At 41.3% G+C, this 17848-nt stretch overlaps 2 protein-coding genes across 11 annotated transcripts; one reads left to right on the top strand and one right to left on the bottom strand.

Annotated features, from left to right (window-relative positions):
• The first annotated feature begins 25 nt into the window (after window positions 1-25).
• LOC106587119 (rho GTPase-activating protein 1) lies at window positions 26-7561 on the top strand. 2 transcript variants are annotated; one of them, XM_014175148.2, is made up of 13 exons: window positions 26-280; window positions 1644-1841; window positions 2911-3006; window positions 3107-3194; window positions 3370-3501; window positions 3760-3846; window positions 3930-4028; window positions 4174-4281; window positions 4411-4487; window positions 4729-4806; window positions 4957-5085; window positions 5277-5380; window positions 5606-7561. In XM_014175148.2, the coding sequence occupies exons 2-13, from the start codon at window positions 1703-1705 to the stop codon at window positions 5774-5776; spliced, it is 1308 nt and encodes a 435-aa protein (XP_014030623.1). In that variant the 5' UTR covers window positions 26-280; window positions 1644-1702; the 3' UTR covers window positions 5777-7561. The 2 variants fall into 2 exon arrangements, with proteins under 2 accessions (XP_014030623.1, XP_014030624.1); XM_014175149.2 differs by lacking the exon at window positions 26-280 and adding an exon at window positions 330-1099.
• A 193-nt stretch (window positions 7562-7754) lies between these two features.
• Window positions 7755-17674, bottom strand: atg13 (ATG13 autophagy related 13 homolog (S. cerevisiae)). 9 transcript variants are annotated; one of them, XM_014175139.2, is made up of 18 exons: window positions 17432-17674; window positions 16871-16951; window positions 16671-16751; window positions 16443-16562; window positions 16261-16307; window positions 16014-16154; window positions 15856-15896; window positions 14149-14245; window positions 13865-13963; window positions 13630-13720; window positions 13053-13151; window positions 11697-11804; window positions 10888-11021; window positions 10638-10758; window positions 10414-10491; window positions 10185-10298; window positions 8924-9052; window positions 7755-8661 (listed from the first exon to the last, which is right to left on the bottom strand). In XM_014175139.2, the coding sequence occupies exons 2-18, from the start codon at window positions 16940-16942 to the stop codon at window positions 8584-8586; spliced, it is 1650 nt and encodes a 549-aa protein (XP_014030614.1). In that variant the 5' UTR covers window positions 16943-16951; window positions 17432-17674; the 3' UTR covers window positions 7755-8583. The 9 variants fall into 9 exon arrangements, with proteins under 9 accessions (XP_014030614.1, XP_014030615.1, XP_014030616.1 ...); XM_014175140.2 differs by having other exon boundaries at window positions 11709-11804; window positions 17432-17641; XM_014175141.2 differs by having other exon boundaries at window positions 11697-11777; window positions 17432-17641.
• Between the last annotated feature and the right edge of the window lie 174 nt (window positions 17675-17848).

The following is a 17848-nucleotide window of genomic DNA, read 5'->3' as shown; positions in this document are numbered from 1 at the left end:
AGTAAAAGCAAGCAGGTTTGAAACTATTTCTGCCATCATAATCAAAGATAGGCCTAGATCACACAGCTGTACGTCTCCACCTATGCCTCTGTCTCGTTTTCAGAGTCAGAAGTATAGTAGTGTGTTTGCCAAGAAAGAGATCTCTCCACCCGCCGAACGACAACCGGATGTTTGTGACTAGTGAAGCAAGCAGCTGTCACTGACATAGCTAACGTTAGTAGCCTAGCCAGCTAACAACTTAGAAAGCCTTTCAGCGGGGATCAATTTCACAGACTGTACGGTAAATCCGCCAATTTAATTTGTTTGAATCAATCAATGTATTTTACGGGTTATTGCAGCTAGCTAGGACATACACGTTAGACGAGTTAATTTGGATTATCCCCATATAACCAGAAGGTTAGCCTTAACAGCCGAGGAAAATAATGGTAACAACATACTGTGCCTTGTTAGCTAGCTACTCAACAATAATTTTGCTAACTACAGTCTACACTATAGGTTAGCTAGTGCTGGTCGATGACACGTTAGCTAGTTAACGTTTATTTTAATCTATCGACATTTGTAAAACATTGTATAGTCGTTAGGTGAACTACTGCTGTACTGTCAGTAGCTGACGTTGGCTAACGCAACGTTTTTTGTTGTTGTTAATCTATCGACATCGCAGCGTAATGAAGCATACGTGAAATAGCTAACGTTAGTTCGCTAGAAGAGTCGGGACAAATTGCAGGCTTGTTTTGCGTAACGATAGATAGCCGTTTCTCTAAGACGCGAATCACCTTATTTTGGTTGCTGACGTTATATGGCAGTTGCAGTGTTTCGTAACATACCGTATGGCTAATTTAGCTAGATGTGTAAAATTATTGCACTTTGCCTGAATGCATTTCTCCTCCCGTGGACTGCGCATACAGGAATGTGTTTCTGACTTCAGTCGTGATATTTAAAGAACCAACATATCAGAACGGATTGCATCTCATAGATGGGGAGGACTGTATTTGAGCCTTGCAGCCAAATGAAGAACGTCGGGTAGCACAACAACGCTGCTTCTTCCATCACAACCCCTGTGGTGTTGTAAAATAGATTGGGTCATTCCATGCGAAAATCGGTGTGTGTGTGAAATGTTGTGTAGGCCTTCCACAAACAAACCAGCCATGCAATTGTTGCTGCATTTGACAGACAAGTATTCAAATGATACAAAATGCTAACCTGGTTGCAGATGTGAAATAGGCCTAGTGTAAAGGACAATAGCTTATTGACCTATTTGTTTATTCCGTCCATGTTTCATGCATTGTCCTTTCTGGCCCCATTGGAGTGGCTCTTCTGCAGTTATGACGTATCAGTAAAGCTTTTTTAAAAAAATGGTAGCTTAGTTGCATGGATTTCGCACAGGGTGCATTACAGCAGTGATAAATTACCACAAAGCACAAGAGAAAATGCATCTTTAAAAAATCTGCCTGTTAACAAATGTTTAGCTGTTTTATTTGTCTAAATTAGGAGGGAATCGACACAGTCAGAAGAATGCTTTTCTTTTGAGGAAGACTCTAAAAAAACAAGATCTTGAAAGTGATCCCACTGCTGAGATAAGGTGCTATCTCATTGCATTAGATGATCAACCTCCATCCAGAACTTAACACTTGTTTCTGTGACAGGAGGCTGGCTGAGCACCTGACCAGACTTTATTCCGTGTGGAGTCCTATAGTACACCACCATGTCTTCAGACCTTCTGGTTGACCTCAATGATGACCTTGGAGTAGATGATCCCCCCAGCAATGCCCTGGACCAGCTCAAATTGTCTCCAATGGGGGACAAGCTGTGGCCCCCAGATGACTCCAGTATGAGCAAGTCTGGTAAGAACCTAAAGGCAGTTAAAAGGAACGCTGGACCTCTCTGTGCTGTCAGAAATCAAATCAAATAACTTCCTGAAATTTAAAAATTGCTTAAAGAATTTCTAGTGTTCTAAAAGCCAACTAATCCCTCGAGTAAAACAAAATCATGAGATCACTGTTTTAAAAAGCCACATTCCTGGCAAAATAATGTTTGCCCTTGTAATATGATACCAATCAGCCTGTTGTAAGATCAGCTGAGTTTTTAGAAATGGAACGTTGTTGTAGGACCATTACTATTGCTGTTATTTCCCTAAACATCTTTACCGTCTTATAGTTTTACGTCAATCTGTCTTTAGTCCAAGGGAAGAGTCAAAAAGAGCCTTCTTCACAGCCCATTGCGGTGAGCCATTTGTTACTCATGTGTCATATTATCGCAACTTCATTGCGTATTGCCCTCTGATGCAGTGTGCATTCATTAGTTATGCATTCTATTTGTAGGCACAGTCAAATTTCTGTTTCACAGCAGATCTCCAGCCCCTGTCTGATTGGAGTTAGAGGGGTGGGGAGGTTGAAGACTATGGCATTATTTGTGGCTAATAGATGCATCTACAGCACCGTGATTTAGAGTTTGAGTTATTCTCAGAATTATTACTAATTATTCATGAACAGATGATGAAAGAGAAGGGAACAAGGGTTCATCTTATGAGATACCAAATGAAGCGCACACTGTCTCACCCCGCCTCGGGCAACTGCATGTTAATGACTAACTCTGTGAGAAGGGCATTGGTTTAGTCAGTGTGGCCTGCAGATTGCTGCTGACAGAAGTACACAATGCAGATGTCGAGGTCATGTGTGTGGGTTAGCCCGTGAAATGCAATGTCTCACCTATCTACTTGTTTCAGTATGCATCGAGAAGAGGCTCAAAGGGTGTTTGCAAACTCATTCTAAGAGTGCCTGAGCAGTGAGCACATACTGTCCGTGACGGGGCAGATCCAAAACGTTGAGTTGTGACATTTTTTGAGCGATCTGACCCCAAAGATATGAGCTAGTGTGAGATGGTTGAATGTGTCCCTTTCTTGTCTCTCAACAGAGACGGACATATCCAAGCAATTGGGGGAGGGGTCACACCTGACCTGGGACCACCCATACTATGATATTGCCAGGCATCAGATTGTAGAAGTAGCAGGTAAGCTACACATGTAGAGACAAAGTTCTTATCTGTGCTGAATATCATGTTCAGTCTTGAATCCAGTTGACGTTGTTTCCTCTCTCACTCTGCTGTCAAGGTGATGATAACTTTGGCAGGAAGGTGATTGTCTTCAACGCCTGTCGAATGCCCCCTCACCACGAACTGGACCACCACAAGCTGCTGATGTGGGTGTTATTGTTTGAGATTATTGAGACATTTTCATCCTGCCAAATTTGTAATAAATTGCCTCTTGTTTGTGCTTTGATTTCCCCCCCACTGCTAGTCAAGTTAGTAGTCGTTGTGTTTTGTGTTTTCATAAGTGATGAGAATTGACTTCTCAACTATCATACTATTATCCAGGTATCTGAAGGCCACCCTAGACCAGTATGTTGAGAGCGACTACACCCTCATCTACTTCCATAATGGCCTCACCAGTGAGAACAAGCCATCTCTCAGCTGGCTGAGAGACGCCTACAGAGAATTTGACCGGAAGTGAGTCCCAGCCTACCTCCAGCCAGACACTGGGGACCATAGTCGCAAAGCACATTTGATAGTTTTTCACCTATGAATGATGAGATGCACTCCATTTCACCAGAGATCTGAATCGGAAAACTAAAGCCAAAGAGGAAGTGGACTTTGCCCTCACCCATATTTAAGTCTATAAAAAAAGGAGGGTGCTTTATTTGCACTTATGGCTTGACTTCTCTAACAACAAAAGTTTACGTTTGCTGAGTGCTCTGTTTTCTTCAGGTACAAGAAGAACATCAAGGCGCTGTACATTGTCCACCCCACCATGTTCATCAAGACTCTTCTCATCCTCTTCAAGCCTCTCATCAGGTTAGCATTCCAGCACCAGAGATGCTCTTTATTCCTTTAACTGTAAAGTGTTTGCCTTGTGTGATGATTCCTTTCTTTTCTAGCTTCAAGTTTGGACGAAAGATCAACTACATCAACTACCTGAGTGAACTGGAGGACATTGTTAAGTGTGAGCAGCTAGTGATACCCACCCGGGTGCGAGAGTAAGAACATTTCTCACACGTTACGTGTAACTACTGTATCTCAACATTGGCAATGAATTATTCCCTCTTGCGTAATGGATGTCTATTTGTGATGTCTGACTATATTAAGTGCGTTACTCTGCTTTCTCACACCCAAAACCGTTAGCTATGATGAAAAAATCCGAGCCTCACTGAAAGCGTCAGTTCAGGCCCAGATGTCTCCCCCTCGCAGTCCACCACTGCCCAATCAACAGTTTGGAGTCCCCTTGCCAACGTAGGTAGCTGGATGAGGGCTGTTGTATTTCACTCCCTCAATATCCGACCTTATCGTTACGTACGTAAGATATTCTCCTGTGTACGTTTCAACGGTTTTTAAGGGTTTGGTTCTTGTTGATTTGTCAAGGCTAAGAGCGAGAAGTTCTGACAACGAAGCAGTCCCATTAGTGATGCGAGACACAGTGGCCTTCTTAATGGAACAAGGTAAGCACCATTTTTGCATGTTTTACCAGTGGTAATTTTGCTTGATGATGATGATGATGATGGGTTCAACTTTTGAGTCTTTGTTCTGATGATCATCTTTTGGACAATTCCGTTCTAATTTCATGGATACTCTACCTAGATTAGTATTTGACTTGCAAAACAAGGCTAATTCTGCTATTTGATTCTGTTTTACAAAAGGTTTTGTTTCGATGGTTTCCCCCATTTTTCTGTCCTGTCTTAGGTCTTGAAATTGAGGGGATATTCCGGCGGTCAGCCAACGTGACCCTCGTTAAGGATGTTCAGCACAGATATAACTCGGGTGAATGATTTTCACTCATCGTTACTCTTAAATGAATATCTAAAAATAATATCTGTTCTTGAAATCCCTGGGTACACCTAATTTTCTCTTTGGCTGTAGCTGTGGGATTTGTACGACTGTGTCTGTAATTGTGTCTGTCTGTGGCTCCAGGTGAGGAGGTGAGTTTTTCCCAGATGGAGGACGTTCACCTGGCAGCTGTCATCCTCAAGACATTCCTCAGAGAACTACCAGAACCCCTCCTCACCTACCAGCTCTACAACGACATTGTCAACTTCCACAGTAAGTCTGGGGAAGACTCTCTTATCCTCCACACAGTAGATGATGGGGATATATTTTTACCTTTGTTACTATAGCTATTCAAAATATCACTACAGCTGTCAATTTGTTTTGTAGGTCGTAATCCTTAGACGATAGTTCTAAGTCATAGCAGTATAACCATAAAGGGTCTGTTTGTTATGCTCATTCCTCAGATGTTGACAGCAGTTCCCAAGTGACTGCGATCCGGAACATGCTGGCAATGCTCCCTGAGGAGAACTATGCCTCCCTGAAGTTCCTCATTGAGTTCCTGGTACAGGTATGTTTTCTGTCATATATCCCCAGCTGAATACTTCTCAGAAGCTCTGCAAACACTCCATTTTGTCTTTGGAGGCCTGTTATTCTACGGTTCTGTCTAAATAGTCTACGATCTTGGCATTTAGTACTGCCTGGTGACACTGGCCCTCACCAGTTTTTGTAAATAAACCAGTGAGTAGTTTTGTTCTTATTGATATTCTACAAACATGCACGCTTGCCCATGTAGGTGTCCGCACAGAGTGAGATCAACAAGATGAACAACGCCAACCTGGCAGTGGTGTTCGGACCCAACCTGCTCTGGGGACAAGACGCTGCCATGACACTCAGTGCCATCGGCCCCATCAATAACTTCACCAGAACTCTGTTGGACCAACACTACAAGGTCTTTTCCCCCTAAGACGTCTCCTGTACAGCCATCTCTAACCACGCCCCATTCATTCGGTGTTTAAATCCCCATCTGACCCTGTCTCTGTATTGGTCTAGTACAGTGTAACTGTGTCTCTCCCAGTGCCCCTAGTAGTGTTGCCAAATGCATGAGTGTATTGTGACTGAGGACACAGAGAGAAAAAAAGACAGGGGAGACGAACCATTGAAGATGCCAAAATAGGCCAAAAGTCAGGTTAGAAGTCAGGTATGAAGAAGGCTTTAATGTCTCCGCCAGATATCTATCACTCAGGAAAAGTTCAACACAGTGTACACGATTTGGTACTTTAAAACAATTGGAATAACCGAAACCAGTTCACATCTGTTCGGGTTTGAGTCATATCAAGTATTTATTTTGATGGTACAGATTTCCGAGAACATTTTATGCAATGTTTTGTATCTGGGGAGCAAGATATATTTCATATTAATTTACTTGGCATGTCTAGTCCTATTTGCGTTGGAACAAATCATTTTAGAATTTCATAAATGATCGGTCGCTATAGTCAATGTGCCAGTGTACTCCAGTATTCAATGTAGTCTAAATTCTATCTGGAGTTTATATTTTGGCACACCTTATTTAAGTATAATGGCTATGTGTAAAGCTACAGTCTATAGCTAAGTAAAACCATAAGTGTGTATTTCCGTTATGTTTGTCACATATCGCCTTACTTTTTAAATGTTTACTCATCTGAAAAAACATACTGGTATACCCTTTTAAATATTTCCAGCAAGCCTTCGTTTGTTTCTTTCTGCTGCATTACAGTTGCCAAGTCTTCATTTTTGATCATTTGTACAGGTCAACTATAAAAATAAAAAAAATACTAGTCTTAATCATGTAACTTCTACATTTCATGTTATGCCTGATTAGCTTTCTCAATGCAGGACAGTGTTCATGATACATATTCTACTTTTGTGTGCATTATTACTCTACCTATGGCAGTTAGCAGTTTATTCCTTGAAAATCACTATCCAGATATAAAGGCTTTGATGGCGAAAGATCTTCATGAAGCCTTAAAGTCAATAGGGGGAATAGAAGGGCTCCTAATCATGGATAGACTGAAATGCTGTGTACTTACAGACCCATTGGGCTCTCAGGCCATACTGTATTTCAGTTTTTTCTGTATGTTAACTGTTAGATGAGTTGTTTCTGAGCCTTATTTTGTCAATTTTGACATCCGTTGCTTTTCAATTCCAAATCAACCAAAGAATTATGGTTGCGTTGGAGAACACTAAGAGGGTTCCATTTGATAATTTTTTTTAAACCTTAAAACATACATTTCTTTTCTATTTGCAGTGGCCAAACTTTTGGGGGTACAACTCCTGTGCTTTGTAATCCTGAATGACTTTGTAATGAACATATCCTGAACAAGAACAGTGCTAATGTTAAGACTGAATAAGTAAGAGTTCTGTTGTGCTTCTATGTTTTGTTTATTATGAAAACTTCCTAATCATGTCAATGAAACAATTGCATTGACATACGGATCAGTGGCTTAGTAGAACCTTTGACCCCATTTGCGTCTGTGTGCCTTAAGGAAACAGGCGAGTAACTACCACTTGTCATATCTCGTGAACATTGTGCCCGTTTGTCTACCTTTATTGTACTGTTTATCTGTATTGTCAAATAAGTATTTCCTGGTTGCTACAGTGAAAATGAAATTTCTCTTTAAGAGTATTTTCCTCAGTTCTAGGTATCTTAGTTTCAAGATCTTTTTTTATGTTGTGAATATAAAGTATAAATAAAAGGTGATGGTTAAAAGTGCCTTCGTTGGATTTATTCAGTTATGTGTGGAGGGGCGTACTCATTTGACAAGAGTATTGATGCTCTATTGTATTTAAGCTTCAAGAGGGACGACAAATACAATCACTCGTGTTGTGCTGGTATAAATCACAAACGACCACAATCAGAAATGTATAGGGCCTCTGGCTTATTCCTTTCTGATAATACAAAATAGGCCATTTGAAATAACTTTTATTACGAATGACCATGCTACTGTATATTAACAAAGCTTTGGGAAAATCAAGAGGACTTAAGATTGATACATTGAACGTGCAAATAATGTTTAGCCTTTTTACAGATAGGGGAAAAAGTAAACTTCCTTTATATGGTGATTCAGAGGAGGTGAGCAGTGACAGTGATTCTTGTTCTAAAGTTGGTAAGAGGACATTTCTCCCAATTTACAAAAAAAATTAACTACAGGAACTTCTTTCAATATACAGATTCAGCTACAGAGTATGTTTGTTGGGTATAGATTGACTACTACTGATCATTTACCATACATAGCTTGGCTTCTTCACATCTACTAAAACATAGCCATGTCTGACTCCATAGGCGCTATGAACGTTCTCCGTGTCACACGGGACAGCGATAATACAATGCCTCCTGACATTATTTAGACAAAATCGCTTTCATGAACTGAACGTCTTTGTTATTGTGTGTTAAGTTATATAACAGCAAGGTGAGAGGGGATTTGGTATTTACACTATGACAGTCTGCTCAACACTAGAGCAAATGCTGCAGTTATTCACATCAGAGAAAAAAAACGTTCACTTTTTTTTTTTTTTTTAGATGTCTTCTGTTGGGTACAGGCTCTCTTACCCTACATCAACCAGTGAGGTTTGAAGAGAAACGTTCTGATTACAAATCAATGTGGAATTTCAATTAAGAGAAGAAAGAAGAGGCATACACAGACTGAATGCAAACAAGCTCAAAAGACAACAGGACCTTGCAGATGGACTAAATGGGATAATTTGTCATTGCAGCCAGTGGATCTATTTCTATCCCTACTGCAATGTGTCCACAAATGCATCAAATTCATCAATGTTCTTCTCGTATACTGCCAGTTTTTCGGGAAGAGAGTCCTGTAGGGAAAATGAACATCATTACAAACACAGGATGACTAAGATATTGATTTATTAGACTAAAAAGCACCACAGAAAAGATACATTCAAACACACAGTAAATTGTATAAATGGTAACTACTATGTTCCCCTCTCACTACTATCTGTCAGTCATTTAAATTCCAACAGGACCACTTCATACACAAGGAGACTCCAACCCCCCCACCTGGCAACAAAACAGAAACCATCTCTCTTTGGAAGTCAGAAGTGTGTCTCATCTCACCAGGTCTTCTGCCATGGACTGAGAACTGACATCAATAGTGAGGCTGGCGAGCTGTGGGGGGTTCTGGAACTCTCTGTAGAATGTGCCAAGGTCCATGGGAAGGAGGTCATCCTTGGAGAACGCAGGCTTCTGAATAACAGAGCACACAGAACACAATCAGATGTGCAGGGCAACAACTGTAACAGGCCCTTCCTTAATAATAGACTTCCTACGATTTTGTTGTCAGCAGCACATATTATTCCCAAAGAGGTTCCGTTTTTAGCATTTTCCTGCCAGCAACAGTCCTAATTAATTCTCAACTGTTAACCACGAGAGAACAGGTCCGAGGTCAGAGATTTTAATTAAGAACACTCATTCCCATAAGCTTCATTTTCTCTTCAACAGAAGCATTTATCTTAAATATTCAAAGCTGACATCTCTCCCTCTGTTGCTTTAAAAGCCCGTTCCTGTCATAGACTTTCATTAGGTCTTGCTATGTGCTTTGTCGCATTCGCCTTTGACTGTTTTGGATTTCCTTTCTCATGGTCACTCTCTACAGCCCAGATACAAGTCAGAAAGAAATACTGTCTAAAGGCGTCTGCATGCTTTCCATCCGAAACAGTTTTTTCGCCTATTCATGCACACAATTTTTTTTTCCTGAGGCAAGCAGAAGTTCGGTAGCTGAAGTCTACACCCCTTTGTAGGTGACTGGTCAACAGTAGGGATTCTTCAATGAAGTGTTTGATGTCATTCAACGAGAGATGACTCGTTGTCATGCAAATTGTTTCAGTTGAGAAATACTGTACCAAACATCTTAGTCAGTTGTAAAATTGCGTGACTAAGACCTCCGCAAAAACTTCGGAATTTATTACAGATTTCTTGAGTTATCTTAGTGTATACTGCTACGGCATCTAAAGAAGGACAAACAGTACTATTGCTGCTTTTTTCTCCTTTTTCAAGCGAAGGTCTTTAAAGGGAGTATTGCGAGGCACAGACATTCACTTCGTCTAGCCGAGTTATGCTAGGACCAAATCAAACCTAGTATGCAGGCGCCTTAAATGACCACTGCTAAGTGACGTAAGTAATGCTCATTTCTATATGAAGAAAATGTATGTTTTCTTCCTCTGCAGATAACATCCACAATTGACAGACATAAACAGACATTTGTTCGTAGCAGCATTTGATACGACATAGAAATGAGGTATAGATTGATCGAATTACCATTATCCTTGACTAAAATGTAGTCTGTGTTTTCCTCTGTTACCGAAGGCAGGGTACTTACAAAGTCCACCATAACAAAGTCGTCCTGTGCCGGGCCACCACTCTCACCAGAGCCCTGGGAGTGTAAACTGCCCTGCAGGGGAGAGGACGTGGCTGGGGACTCCGGCGGCTGAACCTTGGATAAAGGAGAAGTAATATCATTACCATGTCTGCACTAAAATGACTCATAATCATAACCCAGAAAATTGTTATTTAAGGGTGACAATTATTTCTGTGAATAATTGATTTACCATAGGGTCATTTTCCTCGAGGTCATAGGCTCTGGGAGCAAACGCTGCAAATGGTAAGTCCAGGCTTGCTGTGGTTACCTGCAATGGACAAAGAGTAATACTGCAGTAATTACAAGGGTATAATACTCATTGGTATTTTGTCCTTTACTCGTAAAAATGGGTACTTCCAGAAAAAAATATCAAAGGTGTGTACTTAAACAAGGACATAATAAGGCTGTCTCTACCTGTGTGCCTGGCTTGTTGACAAAGGCACCCACTTTCCTGGTGAAGGTGGTCTCCAGTACATCACAGGGAGAGACACTCTTCACCTCGATGCTCCTCGACGAGGTCTCTGCATCCTCACCACTTTGAAAGATAACATGGCAAAGTTGTAACCGACAGGTTTCTCCCAAGCAAGTATAATCTCAGGTGATCCTCAGTCCCACAGGGTGCTTCGCTCTTGTCACATGGGGGTCATGGCAGACTGGGGCTTACCTGCTGGAGGGCGTGGCGAGAACATGATCAGCAGGGGGGCATGAGGACACTCGTCCATGCTCTGCCTGGGCACCATGACAAGGCTGCACAGGCACCTGCTGGGGTACGCCCCCCTCCTTCCCTGGAATTCCCATCTACACAGGACGTGTGAAAGGCCATAGTTAGCACTGGTTGAGTCATGTTGAAACACCTATGCAAAGCTTGGTTTCCCTTGTTTCCCAGTCAAGATGCATATAGAGCATCTTGACTGGCTGCGTCGCCGCTTGGTATGGCAACTGCTTGGCATCCAACCGCCAAGGCGTCATCCATGACCTCTATACCAGGCGGTGTCGGAGGAAGGCCCTAAAAATGATCAAAAGACTCCAGCCACCCAAGTCATAGACCGTACCGATGCACCAAGTCTGGAACCAACAGGACCCTGAACCGCTTCTACCCCAAGCCATGAGACTGCTAAATAGTTAGTTAAATAGGTACCTGGACAATCTGCATGGACCCTTTTTGCACTAACTTTGACTCATCACATACGCTGCTGCTACTTATTTGTTATTGATCCTGTTGCCTAGTCACATTATTCCTAGTTATACAGTAGGTACATATTTACCTCGTACCCCTGCACATCGACTCTGTACTGGTACCCCGTGTATATAGCCAAGTTATCGTTACCCATTGTGTATTTATTATTACTTTTCTATTATTTTTTCTCCCTCTGCATTGTTGGGAAGGGCCCGTAGTAAGCGTTTCACTGTTAGTCTACACCTGCTGTTTACAAAGCATGTGACAAATAAAATGTGATTTGACTAGCTCAATACCTGGGTGGTTACCTGGTGTGGGTTGGCAGCATTTAAGGTGGAGGGGTGGCAGAAGTCAGCAGCTCCAACAAGAACAGGAGGCTGATAAGAAAGACGAGAGCAGTAGAGCTGAGAGAGAGTGAGAGAGCAAGAGAGCAAAAGTAAGAAAGAGAGAGCAAGCTAAAACATGAATTAATCCACAGAGGAGAAACGGGGTGATGGGAGCAGGCAGCAGGAGGTAGAAAGTATAGCATTAGAGAGGACAGGGTAAAGATTTTAAGCATAGCTCTTCTAGGCAGATTTAATTTACCCTGACAATGAACGTGATAATATCTGCATATATTTAAGTGATGACTAACTATTTGTTAAGGAATCATTATCAGCAAACCAATGTGGAAAGGATTTAGGTTAGGAATTCTAGGGCAGTCAGTAGATAATGACATAAGTACTTCCTTATGTTATAAAATACCCTTTACCAAGACAAATATTGATTATTAATGATCTAGTCTCTCTAACATATCATTAACATTACATACAAAAAGTCGGATTTCGTAACGTAATACATCCGATAATAAGCACCGAGCTCTGTTGACCTAGCGGTGCACGTTTCTCGTGACAACTTTTGAGCATTTTACATTTTGTGGTCATCGTCTTCAAAGTTGTTTCCGCGGGTCGCAAAAAGCGCAATTAGCATGACACGAGCTGAATGAAAGAATGTAAAAAAGGCTTTGAAAATAAAAAGCTTGGTAAAACGCTCGGTGCGCCGTTGACATTTCACAGAGATACGCCTGTTTTTGTGAGAAATCTTCTAAAAAGAACAGGAATTTCAGGTGAATATGAAAAGCGTATACTAAAATATGAAAATAATACATGTCACGTCTCGAAACCGATATCCATCTTACAACTATTGTTTTATGTCCTGCCGATTTGAAAAGAAAGATGACGAGTTCAATAGGAAAGTGAGCCTGTCAGGCAGCCAGTAACCTTATTTCTTGCACAAACTTCCTCCGTTTTTAGCACTTTTTATCTCTCTGGACTCCACTGATTTAGTCACCCTAATTCTGTAAGGGTTAACAAATCCAATAACTTTTCAACGGATTATTATAGAGATACGAGGTTAGGACCATTGGTTTTCTTAGAGGAATATCTACACAGAAAAACATTATTTTACCCATTGGTCAAAAGATGCGTTTTTGATTGGACACCCTAATGTAAGGGATACAGAGCTGTCCCATTTCATTGCTTCCATTGATTAGCTTTTAAGCGCACTATACTTCTATTACTTTTAAACAGGTAATAGAAGACAGGCCAAAAAGTCCTGGAACACCTCAGGCATTGTGAGTGAGTGAGATACATGCCCACACACGCAAGACTCACTTGCTGTGAGAAGGCCAGGCCCATCATGGGGACTTTCAGAGTGTCCATCACTGCAGGTTTAGGGGTCTTTAAATGTGCCTTACTTACAGTGAACACACACTACACAGACAGCACAGAAAGAGAGAGAGAAAAAGGGGCTAAGAGATGAAAGCACTTATACAGAAAACGGAAAGGAGAAAATATGGTATGGGGGCTTGGTAATGTCTCCAACACAAAACATATACTTTTCCCACTGCCAGGCTTGTGAAATGAGCTTTGGGTATGAGAATACCAAACCACCAGATACACAAACAAGCCACCAGATCCACAAATGCACACAACAGTTGGATGCATGATCATCAATATGGGTCAAATGTTTGAATATGTATGTCTATTTGAATCCGGTGCAAGACAAAATCATTTAGGAAAACACCTGACCCATTTGGAAGTGAATTATGACATGAGAGGGAGTCTTTACATACGGGTGTGTCTAAGTAACTCTAAGTCACATTCACAAATCTCAAACCTCACCATGGACACCACCTCTGAAGTTACACATGTTGCAAAGATAGACTTTGCTAAGCAGTGACATACGTACTTGTGAGGGTGGAGAAGTGGAGAAGGACGTGGTGCACACTTCCTGAGAATCCTCCACCCCATTGTATGCTCCTTCATCTTCCCCGGGTGCTCTGGAGTATAGGGAAGGCAAACAAACATGGCCAGATTATTATGCAATCCTTTATTTTTGAACTTCACTCACAATGATAATAAATAATAGGCATGCACAAATCTGTATTGGGTCAGTATAGGTGTTTGGGCTAGGGCTAACCCACCTGTAGTTACATGGACGCATGTGTCCTATGTTGCCAAAGGGGCGCTCAACGAAGTGGTCAATAATTATGCCCATAATCGGAGCCGTCCTCTCAAACTGCCTGTGAGATTATGGATATAGAATTAGGAATACGGGAAGTGTATAGCTAAAACCAGTGGAGAACAAGGAGAGGACATGGAAGAAAAGGGGAAAACATAGTCACAGGTTTTACAGGCAGTGCATTTTTGACCACTGAGGAGTGAGCCCATGCAGTGCTGTGAACAAGAACAGCTTCTGTTCATGTACCTGGTGGACATGAAGGCCAGGTTTGTCCTGTAAGCACAAGACAAGGTGATTGTTCCAATGGGAGTTCCCACAACTCCTACACGCACTGTCTGGAACCCTGAAAATCAGTATTCAGAAAAAACTAACGTCAGAATCTTCACAGCCCTATACAACATTTCCAAAGACCCAGACAACCAACAAAATGTATACAGTGCATTCGGAAAGTATTCAGACCCCTTGACTTTTTCCACATTTTGTTACGTTACAGCCTTATTCCAAAATGGATACAATTCTTTTTTTCCTCATCAATCTACATACATTACCCAATAATGGCAAAATGAAAACAGGTTTTTAGACATTTTACATAAGTATTCAGACCCTTTGCTATGCGACTCGAAATTGAGCTCAGGTGCATGCTGTTTCCATTGATCATCCTTGAGATGTTTTATACAACTTGGAGTCCACCGGTGGTAAATTCAATTGATTGGACATGATTTGGAAAGGCACACACCTGTCTATATAAGGTCCCACAGTTGACAGTGCATGTCAGAACAAAAACCATGTCATGAGGTCGAAGGAATTGTCCGTAGAGCTCCAAGACAGGATTGCGTCGAGGCACAGATCTGTGGAAGGGTAGCAAAAAATGTCTGCAGCATTGAAGGTCCCCAATAATACAATGGCCTCCATCATTCTTAAATGAAAGAAGTTTAGAAGCACCAAGACTCTTCCTAGAGCTGGCCGCCCGGCCAAACTGAGCAATCGGGGGAGAAGGGCTTTCGTCAGGGAGGTGATCAAGAAGCCGATGGTCACACTGACAAGAGCTCCAGAGTTCCTCTGTAGAGATGGGAGAACTTTCCAAAAGGACAACCATCTCTGCAGCACTCCATAAATCAGGCCTTTATGGTATAGAGTGGCCAGATGGAAGTCACTCCTCAGTAAATAGCATCTGGTCTGATTAAACTAAGATTGAACTCTTTGGCCTTAATGGACAAGTGTCACATCTGGAGGAAACCTGGCACCATCCCTATGGTGAAGCATGGTGGTGGCAGCATCATGTTGTGGGGATGTTTTTCAGCGGCAGGGACTGGGAGACTAGTCAGGATCGAGGGAAAGATGAATGGAGCAAAGTACAAACAGATCCTTGATGAAAACCTCCTCCAGAGCGTTCAGGATCTCAGACTGGGCTGAAGGTTCACCTTCAGGACAACAACCCTAAGCACACAGCCAAGACAATGCAGGAGTGGCTTCGGGACAAGTCTCTGAATGTCCTTGAGTGGCCCAGCCAAAACCTGATCTAACATCTCTGGAGAGACCTGAAAATAGCTTTGCAGCAACGGTCCCCATCCAACCTGACAGAGCTTGAGAGGATCTGCAGAGAAGAATGGGAGAAACTCCCCAAATACAGGTGTGCCAAGCTTGTAGCGTCATACCCAAGAAGACTCGAGGCTGTAATCATTGCCAAAGGTGCTTCAACAAAGTGCTGAGTAAATGATCTGAATACTTATGAACATGTAATGGTTTATTTTTTATTTATTTTTAATACATTTGCAAAAAATTCCAAAAAACAGTTTTTACTTTGACATTATTGGGTAATGTGTGTAGATTGATGAGGGGGAAAAACTATTTAATCAATTTTAGAATAAGGCTGTAACGTAACAAAATGTGAAAGAGTCAAGGGGTCTGAATACTTTCCGAATGCACTGTAAATAATATAACGGGCATGGTTACCTTCTCCCAATCCTGTGAGTTGAACCTCTCCAAAATATATCCTGCAAAATAATGTATCTATTAGTCAGATTGTTTACTAACATGATAAAACTCCATTATTAGCAATACCAGTCAAAAATAATGGTAACACTTATCTGTATACCAGAAAACAAACAAACCTGTACAGGATGACATAGTCATGGCCTTGCTTTCGTGAGAGTTTGTAGGCTGGGGTTACCCTTGTAATGGCCAGCAGTGACTTGAGCAGTAACGACAGGCGGTTATAGACGGTGTAGGACACCTTAATATCTTTGTCACATCTGAAAAAAAAAAAAGAATCATACATTTTACAATGAGTGTTACGGTCCAACTACAAAAACTGAAGCACAAAAAGAAGAAAACACAAAACTACTTCTCATTACTTACTTCTCGTTCATTTCGAGACACCATGTCTCCAATTCCATTGAGTCTCCCTGGAAAACATGACAAAAACATGTTCATGTTTTTCTAACCTTTACAGTCACTTGGATTTATTGATGAACAAATGCCCAATGATCCAGACCACTGGTCTCAAGAACTGTCTGTGACACCAGTCAGTGCTATCTTACCTCTGAGGTTTTGAGGGAGATCTCAACACACATGGATCGTCCGATGCCAGGAAGCTGCCCGGACAGAGCTTTCTTTGCCTCATGTGTAACTTCTGGGATATCTTTGATTGCCAGATTGAACTGGTGAAAATAATTGAGTTTAATGAGACTTGAATCCACAACCCTTTCAGGACAAAATTGGCACAGGTAAATGAATGAGTTGAGAGGCAAGAATGAATTGTGACTTACCCAATCAGAGCCAGTAGGTGAAGACAAGGAGCGTGTGCATACTTTTTCCCCAAGTCGTGCTTGGACTATCACCTGCACTGTCTGATGACAGAGAGAAATTAGGGAATTATCAACCTCAGTGAATTAATCAGCTCAGGAATACTGTAGAAAGTGCTTGATAATCTAAGTGTGGCAATATTGTGTATAATTAAAGGCAGTACCTTCAAAGCAAAAAACTTGATGAACTTGTCCAAGTCTTTTTTATCCTGAGGACTTAGATCACTGTCCATCATGGAATGCCCCTGTAATGTAAAAACACATTCTGGTGAGCAAGGACAGACAAATTAATCGTACAACTGTTGGCAGGCTATATCGACGGCTTGCCAGTCAAAACAATTCTGGATTTTGTCTAGCACCATTAAAATCAAATGTTATTTGTCACATGCGCCGAATACAACAGGTGTAGACCGTACAGTGAAATGCTGACTTACAAGTCCTCAACCAACAATGAAAGAACCCCCCCAAAAAAGCAAGAGATACTATAGTCATATTAGCTAAGAACTCTAGTGTGTCCATATTAAGCTTGTGTGTGTTGACAAAAAAACAGCTAACTAACTCAGACTCTAGCTAGGTAATATTTTAGTAAAAACATATTGGCTGTCAATGACAAGAAAACATTCAAGATTGGTGGTAGGTATCTATCTAGCTAATTCATTTGATAGCATGGCTAGCTAGTACCTAGCTAGCGAGCTTAGCAAGACAGCTAGCTAGCATACACGTACTTAACGTTAGCTCATCACATCCGAAAACCACAACTTGTACTTGAATGTTGCGCTGATAGCGTACTGAACAGCGTAGTTCTGGTTACCTATATGCCTAAATTTGACATATTCTTATATTGGCTAAATTACACCGTCGCATTATGTTATTGGGACACAAGCCTTGACCAGCTGGCCCATTTGTTGTTTATTTTCTTTGGGGGGTATGGCGTGTTTCGAAGGAGTTGTATTTTGAGAAGCACATTCATCTCCAACACTGTGGTCTATAAAATCTGCAAAATTACATATAACGTTATCGATATGTCAGTGTTTTATTATCAATAAAAACATATTACACGTTGTTTTGCAAACAATAATTACGTTCATTTGTTTGTTTATTTTAAAATAAAATCGAAACTGCGTCTCATATATTTTTGCTAG

This window comes from Salmo salar, chromosome ssa26 (genome assembly GCF_905237065.1).
Source record: "Salmo salar chromosome ssa26, Ssal_v3.1, whole genome shotgun sequence".
NCBI classification, from domain to species: Eukaryota; Metazoa; Chordata; class Actinopteri; order Salmoniformes; family Salmonidae; genus Salmo; species Salmo salar.
The sequence above is the reverse complement of the archived record's forward strand: the minus strand, read 5'-3'. Positions and strand labels throughout refer to the sequence as shown.

What these genes read in the sequence shown, in the direction of transcription:
- LOC106587119 (XM_014175148.2), top strand. Translation starts at nt 1,703, where the DNA reads ATGTCTTCAGACCTTCTGGTTGACCTCAATGATGACCTTGGAGTAGAT. An exon ending in TTTGGAGTCCCCTTGCCAAC is followed by an intron (nt 4,282 to 4,410) that starts GTAGGTAGCTGG and finishes TGATTTGTCAAG; the next exon opens with GCTAAGAGCGAGAAGTTCTG. An exon ending in CGACATTGTCAACTTCCACA is followed by an intron (nt 5,086 to 5,276) that starts GTAAGTCTGGGG and finishes CTCATTCCTCAG; the next exon opens with ATGTTGACAGCAGTTCCCAA.
- atg13 (XM_014175139.2), bottom strand. Translation starts at nt 16,942, where the DNA reads ATGATGGACAGTGATCTAAGTCCTCAGGATAAAAAAGACTTGGACAAG. An exon ending in TCAAGTTTTTTGCTTTGAAG is followed by an intron (nt 16,752 to 16,870) that starts GTACTGCCTTTA and finishes CTCTGTCATCAG; the next exon opens with ACAGTGCAGGTGATAGTCCA. An exon ending in TCTCCCTCAAAACCTCAGAG is followed by an intron (nt 16,308 to 16,442) that starts GTAAGATAGCAC and finishes CATGTTTTCCAG; the next exon opens with GGAGACTCAATGGAATTGGA.